The following is a 20,942-nucleotide window of genomic DNA, read 5'->3' as shown; positions in this document are numbered from 1 at the left end:
TAGCCCTAAACCCCATATTTGTGTTGTACACACCTGGGAGGCCACCAATATGTATAGGCCGGCCAGTAATTGTCCCTGACCCTTTTGAACCCCTCTAAAAAGTTGGCTTTTCTCTCTCCTGGTTCACATTTTCTGGGTTTTAACCACATAGTTGTGTTGTGCACACATGGGAGGCCACCTTTTTGAGGTGGCCGGCCAGCAATCTTCATTGACCCTTTTGACCCTTGGCCGGCCGGACATGGGAGGTGGCCGGCCGGCCACCTGAACCTTTTGAACCTGGCCGGCCATGATCCTCTCTCCAAGTGTATTCCAGCTGTACCCTCTGTTTTCCCCCAGATTTTGTATCCGGGGGGGCTGCTTTTGAGGGAGAAATTTGAATTTGATTTCCCCCCCCCCATTCCTCCACTCTCTCCCTTTATAAAACCAGCACCTCTCCTCCATTTCTAAGGGTTAGAAAATCAGCTAAGGCACCATTGATACATACACTCCCTATCTCTCTCATTCAACCCTCAAAACCCTAAGAGTCTTGCATCATTTGCACTACAACCCATAGCACCACACCTCCACACTCCATTCCAAAAACTTGGAGGCCATTTGCAGAGGTTGGAAGCTTAAAAATTGGGTCCAAAAGCTGCTGGTTCACTGCTCTTCAAGGGTAAACACACATTTCCCTTAAACTTGCATTCTTTTGCTTCATTTATAAGCCATACTTGCAAGCATTTTTGAGCTCCGACCTGAACTGTAAATAGTCATATTTTGAGCTTCTCTTCATGTTTGATCAAGGACTTTTTTCTGCTTGAGGTCTCCTCTTCCCCCTTTGTGTTTAAACTCTCTTTTAGGCCTATTTTTGCATGATATTTTTGGCTTATTTGTGAGCTGTTTTGAACTTGGTCATAAACTGTGAAATGTCTTGTTTTGATCCCCTCTTCAACTTTGTTGAAGGGCTCTCCTATGTTTGAGGTCAGCTGCTACCACTTGCCTCTTTATCCCTCTTTTAGGCCTTTTTCTTGCATGCTGATTTAGCCTCACTTTTGTTCATTTTCGAGACTTTATATAAAATGTAAAGTGCTTCATTTTGAGCCCCTCTTCAACTTTATTGAAGGTCTCTTCACTGTTTGGAGCCAGCTTCTGTCCCTTGTCTCTATTATCTCTTTTAGGGCCATTTTTGAATGATAGATTAGCCTTATTTATGTTCATTTTTGAGACTTTTTATAAACTGAAAAAAGGCTTGTTTTGACATCATCTTCATGTTTTATTAAGGGCATTATTTTATTTGAGGTCACATGCTTCCTTGTATGCTTGATTGTCCCTTGTTTTGAGCCTTACACCTAAGCCCCAATTGCATGCTTTGTTTGGCCTTCTAGCCACTGAAATCCAGTGAATTTTTAGTGGCTGGAACACTGTTTTGAGAGCCAATATTAGAGGGGGTGAACCCCTCTCTCTTTCTCTTGTTTGGTGGCCTTTTTGGCCTTCCAAAGAGACCCTACCTTGCATGCTTCAAAGTCACTTTTCAGGGTCAATTTGGTGAGTTTTAGGACTACCATATTTGATTTTCATAGTTTTTTATGCCATGCTAAATGTCTACTTTGCATGTGCTTAATAACTCCTCGCATGGCCCTCTAAAGTAACTCATCATTTTTGCATGTGTTGGCTTCATTTCAGTGGTTATTTGGGCCTATTTTAACATGTTTTATTCACTGATTTTTTCTGGTTTGGTAAGATTCCATGTGCATCCTATACCTGCCATATAACTCATGTTTGCCAGCCAATCTTGCATGCTATTTTAGTCCACCATGCTAGCATCTTTTGGCCATGCTTTGAACTGGAAATGTTCATGTTTTGGGACTACCTTGGCTCTGTCTTTAGACTTCATGATCAAATAATGCATGCTTTGTATAACTATAAGTCATTCCATGTGCCCAGTTTCGAGTTTCGGGGTTCATCTCATGCACCGGGTGCCCTTTTCTTCCATGTTTCGGGACCATTTTGCATCACATTTTAGTGCTGGAAATTACATGCTTGTATGCCATATTTCATCCCTTGCCATGCCTTGTTAGAGTTGCATACTATGCCTTAGGTTCGGTCCTCGGTTTGCGTGTATGTGTGCACGCATTTCGATAGTCTCATTTTCATCTAATGGCTACTGATGTGAGTGTGGCTGAGGTCCACTCATGTTAGTGTAAGTCCATTATGCATTGTGTATGCCATTTCATTTCATAGCATTGCGTATGCAAGGTTGTATGTTAGAGCATTGTGTATGCCTCGTTACATTGTGCATTGTGTATGCCATTTCATAGCATTGTGTATGCCTCGTTACATTGTGCTAGGTTGCATGTTAGGGTTGCATTCATGCATATCATGCATATTGCATAGTGTTTGGGATAGGAGTTAGCCCAAGCACGAGAAACGAGGGACGTTTCGTACTCCGAGTGACGGAACGTGTCTCAATTCCCGATCGCCGACATTCCGGATTATCCATGATGGAGTCTAGGCCTTGTTGTGTCCATATGTCCATTCATTTCATATTGAGTCATGCAATTCGACTTCTCGGCCATCATGCATCGAGATGCGTGATTGGTGGCACGAGGATCGAGGACTACACTCCTTGAAGAGTAGTCATGCATACATATGTGAAAATACTTTGCCATGCCCCTTTGCTGCTCTCTGTTACAGCAAATCAGAAATCAGTAACCTTCCGGAGCCTGGCACGCATCCCAAGAATAATTGCAAACAGAGGCAAACCAGGGCATCGCAAGGGATTCTTCGCACAAGGCAACCCGAGCATGTATCATTCATCATTTGGAACAGAGCTGAGGCGTTCCATGGATTTGCGTGCCAATTTACTACTTTCTTAGATTTAATTTGTTAATTAATTAGGATTCTGTATTTATTCGGGACTGTATTATTTATTCATTTGGAACTGTATTATTTATTCTGACCCTCTGCGCGAGGGCAATGTTGTAATAAGTGTACGTGTGTGTGATGTATGTCTTCCAACCCCACGTCTTTCTCCCTTTTATTTATCAGCTTATGATGGTTAGATTAGGGCATGTTTCAATTAGCATACAGTATGATAGCATGTTTGCATTCATTCATCTGTCTTGCATGCACCGGGCTCGGCGCATCATACTAATTGCATTTGTATCTCAATTCCAAGTTGAATACATGTTAGTCATAGCATTTCACATGTCATCTTTAGAATAGCCGAGCCTATCTTAGTTGCATTTTGCATGTGTTGCATTAGGCATTTCTGTATAGTTAGGATCATGCATGGATTTCTAACATAGCTTTTATTTTGGCTTGGAGTACTCGGTAAGTGTTTATGCTTTAGCATCCTTGCATGTGTATGAGTGACTGCCATGATAGCATGCTTACCATAAGGCTATATGCTTATGTGATATAACTGCCTGAATGCCCGTGGGTGAAGGTTGGATTATTTGAATTGAAATAAATGCATTGACTGTGAGTTTTAAGCCCACTAGATAGTGGCAAAATCATGTTTTTCTAAGCCCACCCGAGAGTGGCAAATCCACGTCTTAGCCTACTTGCGGGTAGCACCATCAAACCACTTTCAAAAATAAACATGAAATATTTTGTTCCAATTCAGACGACCCAGTCTATACTTGTATGCTGTGCGCATCACATAGTAAAATCTAGGCTAATAACCTGAATAAGAACGCATAATGTTTCCAAAAATAGATATCATGGTTAGTAGAGGTCGATCTTTGATCGAGCGAGCGGGGGTGCTCATGAAGTGACCTTCCCCAATTGTACCCAAGTTCCCGAGCCGAGGCAACTTTGGTGATGACGGACACGTGGCCTTAGGCAAACGAGTCAGGGTTTCCTAAATTTCCCCAAAATAAAACATTTAGGTGGCGACTCTGTATCTGGCAAAGCAGTCCATGTTTGGCACTTCTTTCAAAATCTGTTTTCTCAAAACGACTTGCCAGATTTGGACTCTTTGGTTCAGATTTAGAACCGTAACAATTTGAGAGACCGAACTTGTAGTGAGCCCAAATGAACAGAACGGGACTCATCCTCCCGGGGCGTTCAGGGACGTCTACAATAACAATTCTAGGAGTGTGCGTGAGCACATTATGGAAATGAAGGACATTGCAGCTCGTCTTAAGTCCTTAGAGATTGAGATTTCTGAGTCATTCCTTGTCAATTTCATACTCAATTCTCTTCCTGTGGAATATGGAGCATTCCAAATTTCTTACAACACACGAAAGGAAAAATGGTCTATCAATAAACTTTTGACCATATGTGTTCAAGAGGAGAGATTGAAGCATGGAAAAGTGGAAAGTGCTCATTTAACAACACATAAAGGAGGGCAATGGAAAAAGGGCAAAGGTGACCAGAAATGGAAGAAGCTTGGTAAAGTGCCATTTAAAAATCATGGCAATAAAGATGCATGCTTCTTCTGCAAAAAAAAAAAAAGGTCACATGAAGAAAGACTACCCCAAGTATAAGAAATGGCTTGAGAAGAAAGGTAATCTCATATCACTTGTGTATTATGAATCTAATTTTGTTAATACTCATCAATATGATTGGTGGATTGATTCGGGTTCTACAATTCACATTGCTAATACCATGCAGGGCGTCCTCATCCTAAGAAAACCAACGGGAAGTGAATAAGGCATCTATTCGGGCAATAGGACGCGTTTGCACGTCGAAACTGTTGGAACTTTCAGCCTTGTTTTAAAAAATGGTTTTGTTTTGGATCTTGAAAACGCATTTTACATTCCATCTTTTTCAAAAAAACTTAATTTCTATTTCTAGTCTAATACCATTTGGATTTGAATTTCAGTTTGTTGGTGCAAATTTTAGTTTGTTTAAAGACTTTGTTTCTGTAGGATTTTGTACTTTAATTAATGATTTGTACAAATTAAATTTGGATCCTGTTTTTGAACAAAATCTTTTAACCTTGCATGGTGATATTGGCATTAAGCGTAATATTGTTGATGAGTCCTTCTCTATTCTTTAGCATAAGAGATTGGGACATATCCCCATTGAGAGAATAAAGAGGTTGGTTAATGATGAAGTCCTTCTGACTCTTAATTTTACCAACTTCGGTACTTGTGTGGACTGCATAAAGCGAAAGCAAACCAATAAGACCAGTAAATATGCCAAAAGGAGTGAGAAAATTCTTGGAAATACACACTGATATTTGTGGACCATTTACTCCACCTTGTCTGAATGGTCAGAGATATTTTATCTCATTTGTTGATGACTTCACACGATACATGTATCTCTACCTCTTGTTTGATAAGGCTAAAGCACTTGATGCCTTTAAAGTTTATAAAGCAGAGGTAGAGAAACAAACAGAAAAGAAAATTAAAATTGTGAGGTAAGACAAGGATGGAGAATATTATGGGAGGCACACAGAATTGGGACAATTACAAGGTCCATTTGCTAAGTTCCTTAAGGAAGAAAGCATTATTGCACAATATTCAATGCCTGGCACACCATAACAAAATGGTGTTACTGAAAGAAGGAACCGAACACTTATGGACATGGTAAGGAACATGCTTAGTTATTCTAATGTGTCTATAAATTTATGGAGTGAAGCTTTGAAAACTATTGTGTATATCTTAAACAGGGTTCCATCCAAGGTTGTTCCCAAAACACCGTTTGAATTCTGGAAATGATGGCAGCCAAGTTTAAGACACTTACACGTTTAGGGTTGTCCAATTGAAGTGAGGGTGTATAACCCACATTTAAAGAAATTGGATCCCAGAATAGTTAGTGGTTTTTTCATAAGCTATGCGAAAAACTCCAAAGGTTACAGATTTTATTATCCTTCAAATTCACTTAGAATTGTTGAAGCCAGAAATGCTAAGTTTATTGAGAAAGTTGACCCTAATGGGAGTTACCCTCGAAAGATAGAGTGGAAGGAATCACGGGCTCCGGATACAACACCCATGAATTTATGTGAATTGGTTGCCTTTCAAGATAATCAACCTGATATTCTTGAAAATCAACAAATTCAAGAACTTTCACTACAAGAGGAACAAGTCAACATAGAGCCTGTAGCTCAAGTCCCAATTGAGACTACAGAATTAAGGAAATCCTCACGAACTAGAAAGTCAGCAATTTCTAGTGATTATTTTGTATACTCAATGGAGTCTGATTTTGACATCAGACCTAAAGATGATCCTATTTTGTTTTCCAATGCCATGAATAGGGATGATTCTAAATTATGGTATGATGCCATGAAGGAAGAGTTGGAATCTATGGCTAAAAATCAAGTTTGGGAAATTGTCGAGTTGCCTAAAGGAGTTAAAGTTGTTGGCTGTAAATGGGTCTATAAGACCAAGAAAGACTCAAATGGTAATGTCGAACGATATAAGGCTTGACTTGTTGCCAAGGGTTTTACTAAAAGAGAATGCATCGATTATCATAATACATTCTCTCCAGTTTCTAAGAAGGATTCATTTTAAATTATCATGGCATTAGTAGCTCATTTTGATTTAGAGCTACATCAAATGGATGTGAAAACGACATTTTTAAATGGGGATCTTGAGGAAAAAGTATACATGAACCAATTTGAAGGTTTTTATCAAGATAGTCACTTAGTTTGCAAGCTCAAGAAATCCATATATGGACTAAAACAAGCTTCCCGACAGTGGTATTTAAAGTTCCACAATGTTATTACTTCATATGGTTTTACGGAAAATGTTGTGGAAAACTGTATATACCTTAAGGTTAGTGAGAGTAAATACATTTTTCTAGTTCTATATGTGGATGACATTTTACTTGCATATAATGATTTGGGATTGTTGCATGATACTAAATAATTTCTTTCCCAAAATTTTGAAATGAATGATATGGGTGAAGCTTCTTATGTCATTGGCATAGAGATTCACAGAGATAGGTCCAAAGGGACATTAGGAATGTCTCATAAAGCCTACATTGAAAGAGTTTTGGAGAAATTCAAGATAAGTAATTGCACTCCTAATGCAGCGCCCATTTTAAAGAGTGACAAAATCAGTTTAAATCAATGTTCGAAAAATGATTTGGAAAATGAACAAATGGTTAGCATTCTCTATGCGTCTGTCATAGGCAGTTTAATGCATGCTCTGGTTTGCACACAACCTGACATTGCATTTGTAGTTGAGATGCTTGGAAGATACCAATGTAATCCAAGAATGGAACATTGGAAGGCTGCAAAGAAAATCATGAGGTACTTAAAGGGAACCAAGGACTACATGCTTACTTACAAGCATATTGACTGTCTTGAGGTGGTTGGATATTCAAACTCAGATTTTGCAGGTTGTCAAGATTCCAGAAAATCCATTTTAGGATATGTCTATCTGCTAGCAGGCGGTGCTATTTCATGGATGAGCATCAAAGAGACGATAATTGCATCGTCAACAATGGAAGCAGAGTTTATAGCATGCTTTGAAGCAACCTCACAGGCTATTTGGTTAAGGAATTTTATCACAGGGTTTCGAATTATGGATTCAATTTCTAGGCCATTAAAGGTTTACTGTGATAATTCGGCTGCGATTTTCTTCTCTAACAACAACAAAAGTGGTAGCCGAAACAAGCATATTGACATAAAGTATCTTGCTATTCAAGACCGTGTTAAGAAGCAAGAAGTCAGCATTGAGCATATTAGTACTGATATGATGGTTGCAGATCCCATGACCAAAGGTCTTTCTGTAAAGGTGTTTTCAAAACACGTTGAGGGCATGGGACTGATTGGTTAGCTCAATAATTTTTCTAGTTGTTGTTTTATTTTGTTTTGTCATGACATTTTGATTATTATTAGTGAAAAGCATCATTTTGTGCACCTAAAATATTTGTGATGCTATGTAGTCCATTGGAACTATTGATCCATAGGGATCATTGGACCCAGAATAACATATTAGAAGTTATTCATAAGGAATGACACCACATAAAGTTGAGAGTGTGATACAATGTAATACATGAAAAAAAATACATAAAGTATAACCGCCATGATTCGTGTATTATAACTCTAAGGTTTGGGTATTTTTATTTAATGGTCATAATTAGTTTGTTAGTTACCCAACAGTCGACAACGTGTGTTATATGTGCCAAGTGGGAGAATGTAAGAATATCCATAAAGTGACCCATATGCCACATGTTTATTTTATTTATTTATTTATTTATATTGTATATATTTATTATATATATTTAATTAGTTTTATGGTTAATGGGTAACTGACGTCTGTTCAATATCCCATATGGTGGTTTCATGGGACCTTACAACTTCCCTGATTGTAGGAAGTTATAAGGAGTTTGTGTGTGTCAATTTCCAACCACACTGCCAAACTAGTACTCAGTTAGAGAACACTGGCAGAATAGATTAAGCCCGAACGACTTGCAACAGAAAGAAGAGATTACGGCGGTGGTTCGTCTACCTAGGGGCACTCCGACGATCAAGTCAGTTATCTCTCAAAGATAGCAAAAATGCTTAACTCACTATTCAGAATATAAATTGCGTACCTTAGACCCATAGGGGTGCCTTTCTTTTATAGCCAATACAATCCTAGTCCCAACAGAAGCCTAGCTCCAATGGACTTAGGATTACTGCTAATCTTGGACTCCCAGTAGAATTAGGATAAACTCTCTTAGAGTCTTATCTTTAACCAAGCTGAAGTCCTCTCCCTTTCTAGGACTCTTGTCCCTTATCCGCTTATCCCGAATTCTGATTTCTTCGCAGATAACCTCGGCCTAGCCGAGATTATCTCGGTGTCATGACCAAGACACGTGGCACCTAGGCTGTCACTTCGGTCACACCTCGGCCACGTGTTATCATTCAAAATTTATGTCCCCACAACTGCCTCATAGGTTCTATTACCTCGGCATCCTGAGGTGATGGAACCTATATCAATACTTCCTTCTAGCACGTCGGCTAAACTCGCTTCTTTATTTATTGCCGAAGTAATAACTCATCGGCTCAGTATGACCAAGACCTATAGTCTGCTTCCATCAATGCCTCAGAACCATTAACTAGGGTTTGTTTAAGTTTCTCAGCCGAGATCATCCTCTCAGCCGAAGTCTTTGCTTCTTTAAACCAAGAACTTCAAGAGTTCTATCACGCGTGTGAGCTGTCACGCACAATATTCCAACCGTTTTTGCCACTTGTCTTTCCCCTACTGAGCCGTTCCCGACACGCGCTATCAAGTCGCATCACTCATGCATACGCCGTCTGATAGGCACGTCATCCTAGGCACATTGATGGTATTTTGCCACCATTCTTCGCGTTTCGATCAAAAATCCCTTCTCTCTCTCCGTCGCTTCACTTTTTGCATCCTCGTTCTTAAGCTCCCAACTCTTTCTTTCTCTAACTTCTCTCTCCAAATCCGCTATTGTTCCAGATGTTCAAGCTCTGTAACTACTTTTATTCCTCTCCTCCGGTGAAGCTTTCGCTGTCCTCTTCCGATTGTAACTGCCTCCTGACTCCGGCATCTTCAACACCGGCTTCACTCCTCTGGTAAGCTACTGTTTCCTCTTGGTTCCCAATTCTTGGTTCTCTTTGAATTCTGTTACATTCGTGCTTTGTTACTGTGGCTTCGTTCATATTTTTTTATTACAAATCTGTGTATGTGAACGCAATCATGCATTTGGGTATATTTACATCGTGATTTTATTTTTGGCCCATTCCACTCTTGATTATTCACACACTGCTTACATATCTATTGATCTTTGCCACTGTTCTTGGCCTGACACACCTGCACAAACTTTGTCACTGTGTTCTTGACGATTTCATCACTGTTCTTGATTTTGAATCACGTTCCTGTTTCTGTTTGCTGTGTTTTTTTCCAGATTCTTGCCTTCAATCTTCACTTGTCTAGACTTAGGTTTGGGATTTGTCTATAGAACATACGAACCTTAGGAAAAACTGACACGAATTCCCTTTAGATCCATACAAACTCTTACCATAGTACATTTTTAGGTTTTAGTCGAGGTCCCTCAAACCCTTCCAAAACACTTCCTTCTGAAATCCAACTTCTCCAATTAAGCCGACGTCATGAGTATGTGGAAGCATAGGGTAGACACCCCAACTAAGTTAGAGTACTTTAGGTGGGAGTTTTCCATCCCTGCCGACGTCCACCTCAGGTTGGCAGGGGAGGAGGACTCCATTATGCCCGACGTGGACCTCATGCCTTTTCCAGTAGTAGCCTTTATCGAGTGTGGACTTAGGTTTCCACTTGACACCTTTTTCCGAGAAGTCCTCCACTACTACAAGTTGAACCCAATGCAACTTGCCATCAACTCTTACCGAGTTATCAATAGTATAATCGCCCTAGCCAAGAAAGAAAATGCTAGGGTTACCCTTGCCGATATCTAGTACTGCTACACCATGTGTCGCCTGAAGTCGAAAAAAGGCCACATCTATTACCTCAAGCCGAGGTCCACTGAGTACAAGCTCATTGCCGACCTCCCAGACTCAAACAAGGGTGCTGGAGATGATTACTTCATCGTCTCGGGCAACTGGGAGTTTCAACCAAACGATGACCTCCACATTTATCCCCTAAGCCGAACAGTTTTCAGGGAAAGAGATGGTAAGCGCCAAGTGTCACTTTTCCTTGCTCTTTTTTTTTTTCTTTTTAAGTTTCAATACTTTGTTCTAACATCTGTGCTCTTCTTTTTGCAGCTCTTCCATAGCCACCAAAGGGCTTTCGCAAGTCCTTCTTCCCCAGCAAGGACTTGAAGAAGCTACTGGATCTGTCACTTCACAAGCGGAGAGCCCCTTTGCTACTCAACTTCATTCATACTTACAAGACGGTTCTTCTCGACGTTCTAAAGAAGAAGAAGAGTCAGTCTCCTCCGTCCGCCACTACTCCTCCCATGACTTCATCATCTCGGCTAGATCAGGGGTCAACCTTTGATCCAGCAAAGCAGCTATCTACCTTGGCTCCACAACTGATCCTACCATCTCAACGCCGTCGACGACACCGAACTGTTTTCGCTGCTGAGATGGGCCGCAAGAAAGCAGTCGCTGAAAATCTCTTGGCCGACATCCCATCCACCGTTGACGCTCAACCAGCACCAGCTCAGCCTCACCCAAAGCTGAAACGAAAAAGGCTCAAGAAGGCTAAGCCAAAGGCAACGATGACTCATATTGATATTGAGGACACCTTGCCAATTTCAAAATTGGCTAAGAGTGAAAAGACCACTTTCACCGCCGAGAAGAGGCCCACCGAGGCCGAACCATCCCAATCCACTCGATCAAAAAGGCCAAGGTCTGAGTCGGCCACAACCTCGGGGCCAATGAAACCAGATGCCCCCTGAGCCCTCCCGATCACCATTGAGGACAAGCCGGTCAGAGCTGGCGACAGTGCGGCTGACCTCGAAGTCGGCGTCGCCCTCTCTACGGCTCTGCTCCTTCCAAACGATCTTAACCGAAACGCCGAGATGAGCGATTACGAGAATTTCGCTCTGATGCTCCAATATTAAGTTCAAGTAAGTCTTTCACACTTGGTATTTTTCTTTCTCCATTCTTTCATACTCAAAGAATTTTACTAACTTTTATCTTGTTCATTTTCTTTCAAGCGATCCAGCATGCCCACTCATTCTCAATGCAAGCTTTTGAAATAAGGAAGGAGTTGGCCGACAGAATCAGGGAGGTCGCCGCTTTACAAAAGTCCCTCAATAGGGCCAAGGACAAAATGAAGACCTTGACAGATCAAGCCGAGGTAGCTGTAAAAGCTCAGGACGCGGCTGAGGAGAAAGCTGACACCGTAGAGGCCATTAAGAAAGTCCTTGAAGCCGAGAAGAATGAGCCCTTAATAAAAACCGCTGAGGCTCAAGCCAAGCTCCGGACTGCCCTGGCCATAAAAGATGCTGAGATCAAGGCCGCCGATGAGAAAGCGTATGCTGAGGGGGTGGCTGATGTCATGGCGGACTACAAGAGTCAGGTGAAGCAGGCATGCAACAAGGGTTTCACCCTTGGTTGGATGGCTGCCCTCAAAAAACTTGACGTCCCTGAGGACTCCCCCCTCAAGAATACCGACGACCTCCCCCTGCCATTTCCCCCTACCCCAATCCAATCCGAAGACGATTCCGAGTCTGAGGATGAAGCTTTGGTGAGGAATGTGAAGGAAGTCTCTGGGGCCAAGTCCCCTACTCTGAATGAGCAAGTCATAGACTTGTCTCAGGATAAGGAGGGTAAGGTCTCTAAAGATGCCTCCTCTCAGAAGATAGACTCCGAGGTGCCCATCGCCAAGAAGAGCCTTGATCAAACTCTTCAGGAGATTGATGCTGAGCTCGCGACTGAGAAAGCAGCTGAGAGGTCTTCCCAACTGTCTTCTAGGGGTGAGACATAACCTGCTGCTGACGCCGAGTAGTTTGTTTTGATGCTTTCTTCTTTACTTCCTGTACTTTGTACTTTGTTTTTCTTCTTTTTGGAGCAGGGTAAGTTTTAAGTCGGCCGACATGTCACTTTGTAGTCTGAACAATTAATTTTCAATGTTTAGGCCGAAGTGCCTTCTTTCTTTTCTGAATGCATTCTCTAATATTTTCTTTGAATGTTCATCCTCTTTTTTCTGTTCTTGTATGACTCTTATACTAAGAACATGTTGCATGTCTTCAACGTACACCTTAACTGTGTAATCTTTTCAGGGTGATATATCTCGGTTTATACAAACCAATGCTTTTATCTCGGCAAGTACGCAAGTACTTATTTCGTTTCAACCTTGGCTTAACTTGTAAATTTTTCAAAAATTTCAACAAGTGTTTAAACCAATCTTCCTTTAACACAAAGTCAGTTTAACTTCAACTTGTAAATTTAAAATTTTAACAAGCGTTAAACATGACCTCCGTTTAACTTCAACTTGTAAATTTAAAATTTCAACAAGCGTTAAACATGACCTCGGTTTAACTTCAACTTGTAAATTTAAATTTCAGCAAGCGTTAAACATGACCTCGGGTTAACTTCAACTTGTAAATTTAAATTTCAACAAGCGTTAAACATGACCTCCGTTTAACTTCAACTTGTAAATTTAGAATTTCAACAAGTGTTAAACATGACCTCGGTTAAACTTCAACTTGTAAATTTAAATTTCAACAAGCCTTAAACATGACCTTGGTTTAACTTCAACTTGTAAATTTAAAATTTCAACAAGCGTTAAACTAATTTCATCTTTCAAGAACCATTTTCCAATTCTCTACCCCCTAATGTGAACCTAAGTTCCACTTTGGTTCTCATTAAGTATGTATTTCGGAAACATCATCAAGTATCTCATCAGTCACAAGTGTAAAAAATAAGCTAAAATTTTATTATTACTTCAGCTAATAACAAAGAACAAGAAAGTCTAATAATAGAAAAATTTCAGATTGTAAGTATTCGAAGGCCTTAGCAACTCCTTGCCTTCGCTATCTTCAAGCTGATGTGCCCCATTGCCTAATACAGAGATGATTCTATAGGGTCCCTCCCAATTCGGGCCAAGCTTGCCTTCTCTAGGATCCTTCTTGTTGCCGATGACCTTTCTCAGGACGAGGTCACTGACTTGAAACTCCCTTGGCTTGACTTTCTTATTATAAGCCCTGGCAAGGTACTGTTGGTATGCCCCCAGCTGAATTGCTGCTTTCTCTCTTCTCTCTTCTAGCAGATCCAGATCTTGGGCTAAGAATGCCTCATTGGTCCCATTCTCTACTACCTGGGTTCTGATCCTTGGGATGCCGACCTCCAATGGGATTACTGCCTCTGTGCCATAAGCCATGGCAAATGGGGATTCCCCTGTTGATCTTCTCGGCGTAGTCTGATATGTCCAAAGTACACTGGGCAACTCGTCCACCCATTTTCCCTTTGCTGCTTGCAGCCTTTTCTTGATCCCATCCAATATGACTTTGTCGGATGCTTCTGCTTGTCCACTACTTTGGGGAAAACTCGGAGTGAAAAAATAATTCCTGATTTTGAATTTTGCACAGAAGTTTTTGATTAGCTTACTGTCAAACTGTGTTCCATTGTCAGCTATTATTGCTCTTTGGATCCCAAACTTGGTGATGATGTTCCTCCATATGAAGTTCTTCATATCCACGTCTCGGATCTTGGCAAGGGGTTCAGCTTCTATCTACTTGGTGAAGTAATATATTGCTACCAGCAACTGGATATTGGGTTTAGGTCTACTGCTGGTTGGTGTATCAGTGGTGCAAACCTTTGGCACTTTTCACACTTCTTGACATAGGCTTCTGTATCTTTCAGCATGTAAGGCCACCAATACCCTTGGGTAATGGCCCTATGAGCAAGTGATCTACCCTTAGAGTGGCTTCTACACTCCTTCATGTATTTCATACAAAAAATATTCAACTTGTGAAGGATGTACACACCTCAAAAGGGGTCCAGTGAATGATCTTCTGTAGAGATGTCCCTCTGCTGTCAAACTGAATCTTGTCGACTTCAATCTGATCTTGTGTGCCTCCTTGTGATCATTTGGCAGTTTTCTTTCTTTCAAGAATGCTATTATTGCATCCATCCAGCTTGGTCCCATGTCCACACACATTGTTTCACGCTTTGTGGTCAGTGGTTCGATGCTCGGGCCCAACAAGTAGTCAACTATTATCGTCATTGCCTTTCCAGGTTGTATTGCACTTGCCAGGTTGGCCAGGGCATCAGCGTGACTGTTATCATCTCAGCTAATCTGCTGTAGTCGGTAATTCTGAAACAGGGCTATCAATCTGCCGACCTCCTTTACATAGGCCGACATCCTTTCGTCTCGGGCTGCGAACTCGCATGTTGTCTGGCTGACTATAAGCTGAGAGTCACAGAAGACTATCACCTCATCTGCTTCTACTGCTACTGCCAGTTTTAGTCCTACAATCAGTACTTCATACTCTGCTTCATTGTTTGAGGCCTTAAACCCCAAATGAATGGATTGTTCTACTATCTGTCCATCTGGAGATACCAGTACTACTCCTACCCCCACTCCTTGTTAGTTTAAACTCCCATCAACAAACGGTCGAAAGGAGTCGCCGATATAAATGCTGCAGGGCCTAAGTTTTTCTTCCTTCCTTTGTTCCGTTGCTCGCAGATGGGCTCCTCTTTGCTCTCTTGGACATCGTTCACCTCGGCTCAACGAGCCTGATGTACGATGGCTCCTAGTGTGAACTCGGCCACGAAGTCGGCCAAAACTGGGCCTTTGATTGCTGTTCTAGGTCTGTATTCTAGGTCTGTATTCTAGGTCATATTGGCCCAAGGCCACTGCCCATCTGGCTATTCTGTCTGTCAGATCTCCCTGCTGCAACAGGGACTTCAAAGGATATTCAGTTAGCACCATAATTTTGTGGGCTTGAAAGTAATGGTTCAGTTTCTTTGAAGCCATTACTAAAGCCAGCGTTAACTTCTCCAAGGGTAAATACCTAGTTTCTGCATCAGCCAGGATTTTACTCACGTAGTAAACTGCCATTTGCTCCCCATTTTCTTCTCAGATTACCACTGCGCTTACCGCATGTTCCGAAACTGCTAAGTACAGGAACAGCTCCTCTTCAGGTTCTGGATTTGAGAGAACTAGAGTCGTGGTCAAATACTTCTTCAAGTCGGCCAAGGCGACTTCGCACTCTTCTGTCCATAAGAAGTTTGTGGCCTTCTTCACTAAGCTGAAGAAGGGTTTGCATTTGTCAGAACTTCTGCTGATGAACCTATTCAGGGTTGTAACCCTTCCAGTCAACATCTGTACTTACTTCACAGATGTTGGGCTTTTCAGTTCTATGATGGCCTTGATCTGATCTAGGCTGGCCTCAATACCCCTTCTGGTCACCAAGTATCCCAAGAACTTACCAGATCCAACTCCAAATGCACTCCAAATGCACACTTCGATGCATTGAGTCAAAGCCGATATGTTTTAGGATGTCAAAGACTGCCTTTAAGTCTTCCAGATGGTCCTTAGGTTCCCTGGTCTTCATGACCATGTCATCGATGTATACCTCCATTATTCGGCCAATTAGGTGTCCGAACATCTTGGTTACCAATCTTTGGTAAGTTGCTCTTGCATTTTTTAACCCAAAAGGCATCACTCTGTAGCAATACAGCCCTTTTGGGGTGATAAATGCAGTCTTCTCCTCATCTTGGGGGTACATGGCTATCTGGTGGTACCCTCTATAGGCATCCAGGAAGCTCATCCTTCTATGCCCTGAAGTGGCATCCACCAATTGGTCAATCTTAGGTAATGGGAAACTGTCTTTGGGACATGCCTTGTTTAGGCTAGTAAAGTCCACGCAGATCCTCCATTTACCATTCTTTTTCTTCACCACCACTGTATTTGATAGCCATGTCGGGTAATTTACCTCTCGAATGGCCTTGGCCTCCAGAAGTCTATCTATTTCCTCTTCCACTGCCTCAACATGCATCAACGTCGGTCTTCTTGCTCGTTAGATTACAGGTTTGGCCGATCTGTCTACGTTTAGTTTATGACAGGTGACCTCGAGGTCAATGCCAGGCATCTCATAAGGCGTCCAGGCAAATACCTCAATGTTTGCTCTCAAGAAAGCCTCCAGTTCTGTTTCCTCTTCCTTGGCTAAGCCCGAGCAGAGAAAGAAGAAGCGTTCCTCATCCCCTTGCTGGACAAGGATTTTCTTCAGGGCTTCTTCACTCTTCTTGGCTGGCTCTTTGCCGACGTTATCTAGGACTTCCACGGTCTAGACTTCGATCTCTATTGTCTCTGGTTCTCGTATGCTGCAGGTGGATTTCATTGCTGCCATGGAGCAGTTCTTTGCCTGCAGCTGATCCCCTCTAACGTCCTCTATCCCATGCTCTGTTAGGAACTGCAATAGCCGATGCAACATTGAGGGAACAGCCCCATTACATACAGCCATGGCCTTCCTAAGATGGCATTGTAGGAGGAGGGTGTGTCGATTATGGTGAATTCTATTTTTATCTTTTTGGTACCAGTCTGCACCTCCAAGCTTGCTGCTCCTAGTGGCCACATCGGCATTCCATTGAACCCAATCATTGGACTGTTGGACTACTCCATATCGTCTGGGTGAAGGCCAAGCTCCTTATAACACCTGACATACATGTTGTCACAAGAGCTGCCTTGGTCAATTAGGATGCGCTTCACTTGGCACTCTCTAACCTGGAGGGATACTACCAAGGCATCGTTGTGTGGATGTTGTACCATCTCCAGGTTGGCTTCAATAAAGGACACTACTGGTCCTTGGCACTCCTCGGCCGAGGTCTTTTCTGCCGAACCTGGTACACATGCTGCAAGTGATTTACCTTCTGGGTCTCCCCCCGTATTTCGTTTTCGTTAACCTTCGAGTGAATTACATTAATTACCCGAGGTCTGCCTGCCTACGATTGTTGTGCTGGGGGAGGTGGAGCTGCTGGTGCCTGAGGCAGTCTTGCCTGCTTTTCCCTTGTCCTGGCCTCGTCTACAAGGTCCCTTAAATGGCCCTGCCTTACCAGGTCTTCTAGATGTGCCTTCAAGGCTCTACAACCTTGAGTCAAATGCCCATTTTCGTTGTGGTAAGCACAATGCTTACTAAGGTTTCTTCCCATAAACTCTCCTAGTACCCTTGCTGGTGCTCTAAAGTAGGGTTGGGTTCGGATTTTATCCAGGACTTTGTGAATTGGGATTCGGAATACAGTTGTGACTGCCTGTGCAGCCCTCAGTCCTATCTCTTGCTTGTTGGATCCATTGTTACCTCGGTTTCGCTTCGGCGAGTCGTTTCCTTTCTCTTGCTTTGTCGCCTTAGTCCCTGGCATGTCTTCCTCGGCTCTGGTATATTTCTCAATTCTGGCCATGAGCTCCTCTATGCTTTTTGGCAATGTCTTTGCCAATGAATTTCGTAGTAAACAATCATCTTTTAGGCCGTTCTTGAAAGACACGACCGCCACCTCTTGGTTGCACTCGGGTATTCGGTTGAACACCTCATAATACCTTTTAGTATAGGCCCTAAGGCCTTCATCCTCACTAATTCTCAGAGCCATCAGGGCATCTACCCTTAATGGCTGTAGTTTGTTTGTCACGAACCTGGCCACGAACATCTCGGCCAGGCCTTCCCAGGTCTTCACAGTTCCTTTCGGCAATTTGTAAAACCAATCCGATGCGATTTCCCTGAAGGATGAGGGGAACATCTTGCAAAGCAATGGCTCGTTCCTAGTGTACAATGCCATCAAGTTCAGGTATAAACAGACGTAAAAGTTGGGGTCCGATTTACCATTATATATCTAGAACCTCGGCATACTGAATCTTTTCAGGGGCTCAAATTTGTCCAATTCTACCGAGAACGGTGTTCTTGGCTTAACCGGAGAATTAACCTCGGCATCTTTCCGCTTCCTTTGGAGGTAAGCTCTCAGATCTTCCTTTGTCCGTCCAGGAGCTCGGCTATCTCTAGATTTCAGCCTTTTCGGTGCACTACTATGTGTCATTGTGAGTCCTCTTGGATCTTTCTCCATTAGTTGCATCGAAGCACAACTCCTGTCCTTGAACATGCCGGTGTTCTTTAGGGTTGGCTTCCTTGGTGCGATATGTCCTCCTCGATTCTTCCCTTCTTGACTCTCCTCGCCCGACCTCCCTTGAAGGCCGGTGAGAGTGTTTCTCGGCCCTAGTGTGCTGAGGGGCTGTGGGGACTGTTTTTTGCCCCTCTTTTTGGGCATTTTTCTTTGTCGCTGGAATCGGCGTATCTTGCAGTGGGTATGGTGGTTGCATGACGTTATTCTACATCATGAAATTGACCACTGTTTATAGGTCCGCCAATTTGTTCACCATGGCCTTTACCTCATCGTCCCTCCGCAGGCATCTTTCTTTTCATACCTGGAGGTCGTCCTCGTTATAGTACCCGCTTCGGTCCGTTTTCTTTGGTACGTCGCCTTCCTGGCCGACGTCCTTTCCTTTGTGATTCTTATCTTGAGTCTCTCTGTTGTAGTTGTCTCCTTCGACGTCAAGGTCTACAGGTTTCCCACTCCCAGTAGGGATGTCGTCCCCAACCTTCTCTTTCTGTCCGTCGTTGGCCATCTATTCTCCTTTCTTTCCCACAGACGGCACCAAATTGTGTGTGTCAATTTCCGACCACACTGCTAAACTAGTACTCAGCTGGAGAACACTAGCAGAATAGATTAAGCCCGAACGACCTGCAACAGAAAGAAGAGATTCCGGTGGTGGTTCGTTCACCTGGGGGCACTCTGACGATCAAGTCAGTTATCTCTCAAAGATAGAAAAAATGGTTAACTCACTATTCAGAATATAAATTGCGTACCTTAGACCCATGGGGATGCCTCTCTTTTATAGCCAATACAATCCTAGTCCCAATAGAAGCATAGCCCCAATGGGCTTAGGATTACTGCTAATCTTAGACTCCCAGTAGAATTAGGATAAACTCTCTAAGAGTCTTATCTTTACCCAAACTGAAGTCCTCTCTCTTTCTAGAACTCTTGTCCCTTATCTGCTTATCCCGGATTCCAATTTCTTCGCAAATAACCTCGGTCTTGCCGAGATTATCTCGACGTCATGACCAGGACACATGGCACCTCTGCTGTCACTTCGGTCACGCCTCGGCCACGTGTTATCATTCAAAATTTATGTCCCCACAGAGTTATACTTGGATATGGGTCCAAGCCTATCTATATATATGTCTGTGATAGCCATCAAACACAGACATTGTTTTGTGAATAAAAATAGGCTTGAAATTCTGTTCCTTTCACTTTTCCCATATGGTTCTGTAAAAGTGTTTTGTGAGTAAGTTTTGTTTATACATTCAAGATTTGATCATTCAAGGATAAAGATTCAAAGGCTTGAACATCATGGCAGGAGGTATTCTTTTTTCTGAATTAAAATTATTTTAATTCTCACATTTATACCCCAAAAAAAAAAAAAAAAAATCTAACCTTTGGTAATTATTTGGGTAAACAAAGCTTCTCAAATGATAGAGTCCAGTGGCACTGGAAGCCTTCCATCTTCGTCGATGGGTTTGTTAATGGGGAGAACGGAGGCACAAGAATGTAGGTCTGGAGAGAGAGAGATAGAGAGAGGATTGGGTTATGAGTTTCTGAAAAATGCGAGAGAGAAGGGATCCAAATCTGGATATGTAGTTCAACATAAAATTAAAAAAAAAAATTCGTTACTTACTTCCGTTTGGCCAAAATGGTAGAAATTGATGCCATTTTGTCTGGCTCTTGAACTCCATAAACATGGCTCTCTCTTCGTCGTCGGATCTATTGTCGCCACACATCTCCATCTAGTAGATATGGCTAGAAGATGCTGGACCATAAAAGGCAAGAGATGAGGGAGATCTAGGCTTTTGTGTAGTAAACAAAATATTCAAGGACTCCATTGTAAAAACATTCCCATCAATGCCCTTGTTTCCTAAAAATTCACTAATCTAGAAAGCACGGGTGCCTTTGTTTACACACCACATATCATCTCAAGACACACCAATGCTTAATTCACACTTTTAATAATTTAATAAATAATAAATTTGTTCAGTACACACAATGTTTCATTTTTACCCTTAATTACACACCCCGCCACCGCTACCACCTGCAACCCAGCTCTGTCGCCGACGCCGGTGTTAGCCCCTCCCCCTTGCCCTCTCTTCTTCAAGCCACCATTGCGATCTGCCCTTCAACCTCCCCCACTTCGGATCTAAGGTTTCAGAGGCGAAGGGAAAATGAAGAAGAAGAAGGGAAAGAATGGTGGGAGAAGGGTATCGGAGGGAGGGGGCTGGAGAGGGAAGCTGACGGGAGAGGTGCTGCAAGGGTGGCGCAGAGGGGTGGAGAGGATGGCACGAAGCTAGTGGCGTGGCAGCGTCATCACTGGCATCGACTAGGGTTTGCAGTGGCACCATAGATCTTTCACCCCCTCCCCATAGCCACCAAAACCCCCTTCCACAAAAGCATGAGAGAGAGAGAGGGCGAGCGAGAGATGTGCGATTTACCGGAAGAGAAGATCGCGAAATCTAAGTTGTGGAGGAGTGCTTGCGATGGATGGAGAAGGCAAAAGAGACATTGGCAGCTGCGAAAGGATGCGGGA

The 20,942-nt window shown here is 42.6% G+C and overlaps 1 protein-coding gene across 1 annotated transcript; it reads left to right on the top strand.

The window, feature by feature from the left end:
* The first annotated feature begins 5,126 nt into the window (after positions 1-5,126).
* Positions 5,127-6,359, top strand: LOC145803886 (uncharacterized). Its single transcript, XM_082897272.1, has 2 exons — positions 5,127-5,350; positions 5,792-6,359. The coding sequence occupies exons 1-2, from the start codon at positions 5,127-5,129 to the stop codon at positions 6,357-6,359; spliced, it is 792 nt and encodes a 263-aa protein (XP_082753398.1).
* The last annotated feature ends 14,583 nt before the right edge of the window (positions 6,360-20,942 follow it).

The sequence above is a fragment of the Camellia sinensis genome, chromosome 12 (genome assembly GCF_055761805.1).
Source record: "Camellia sinensis isolate YWXY chromosome 12, ASM5576180v1, whole genome shotgun sequence".
NCBI lineage: Eukaryota > Viridiplantae > Streptophyta > Magnoliopsida > Ericales > Theaceae > Camellia > Camellia sinensis.
The sequence above is the reverse complement of the archived record's forward strand: the minus strand, read 5'-3'. Positions and strand labels throughout refer to the sequence as shown.

Excerpts from the sequence above, each read along its gene's own strand:
- LOC145803886 (XM_082897272.1), top strand. The coding sequence starts at position 5,127 with ATGCCAAAAGGAGTGAGAAAATTCTTGGAAATACACACTGATATTTGT. Across the intron at positions 5,351-5,791 it reads AAGAAAATTAAAATTGTGAG|ATTTTATTATCCTTCAAATT; the intron begins GTAAGACAAGGA and ends CAAAGGTTACAG.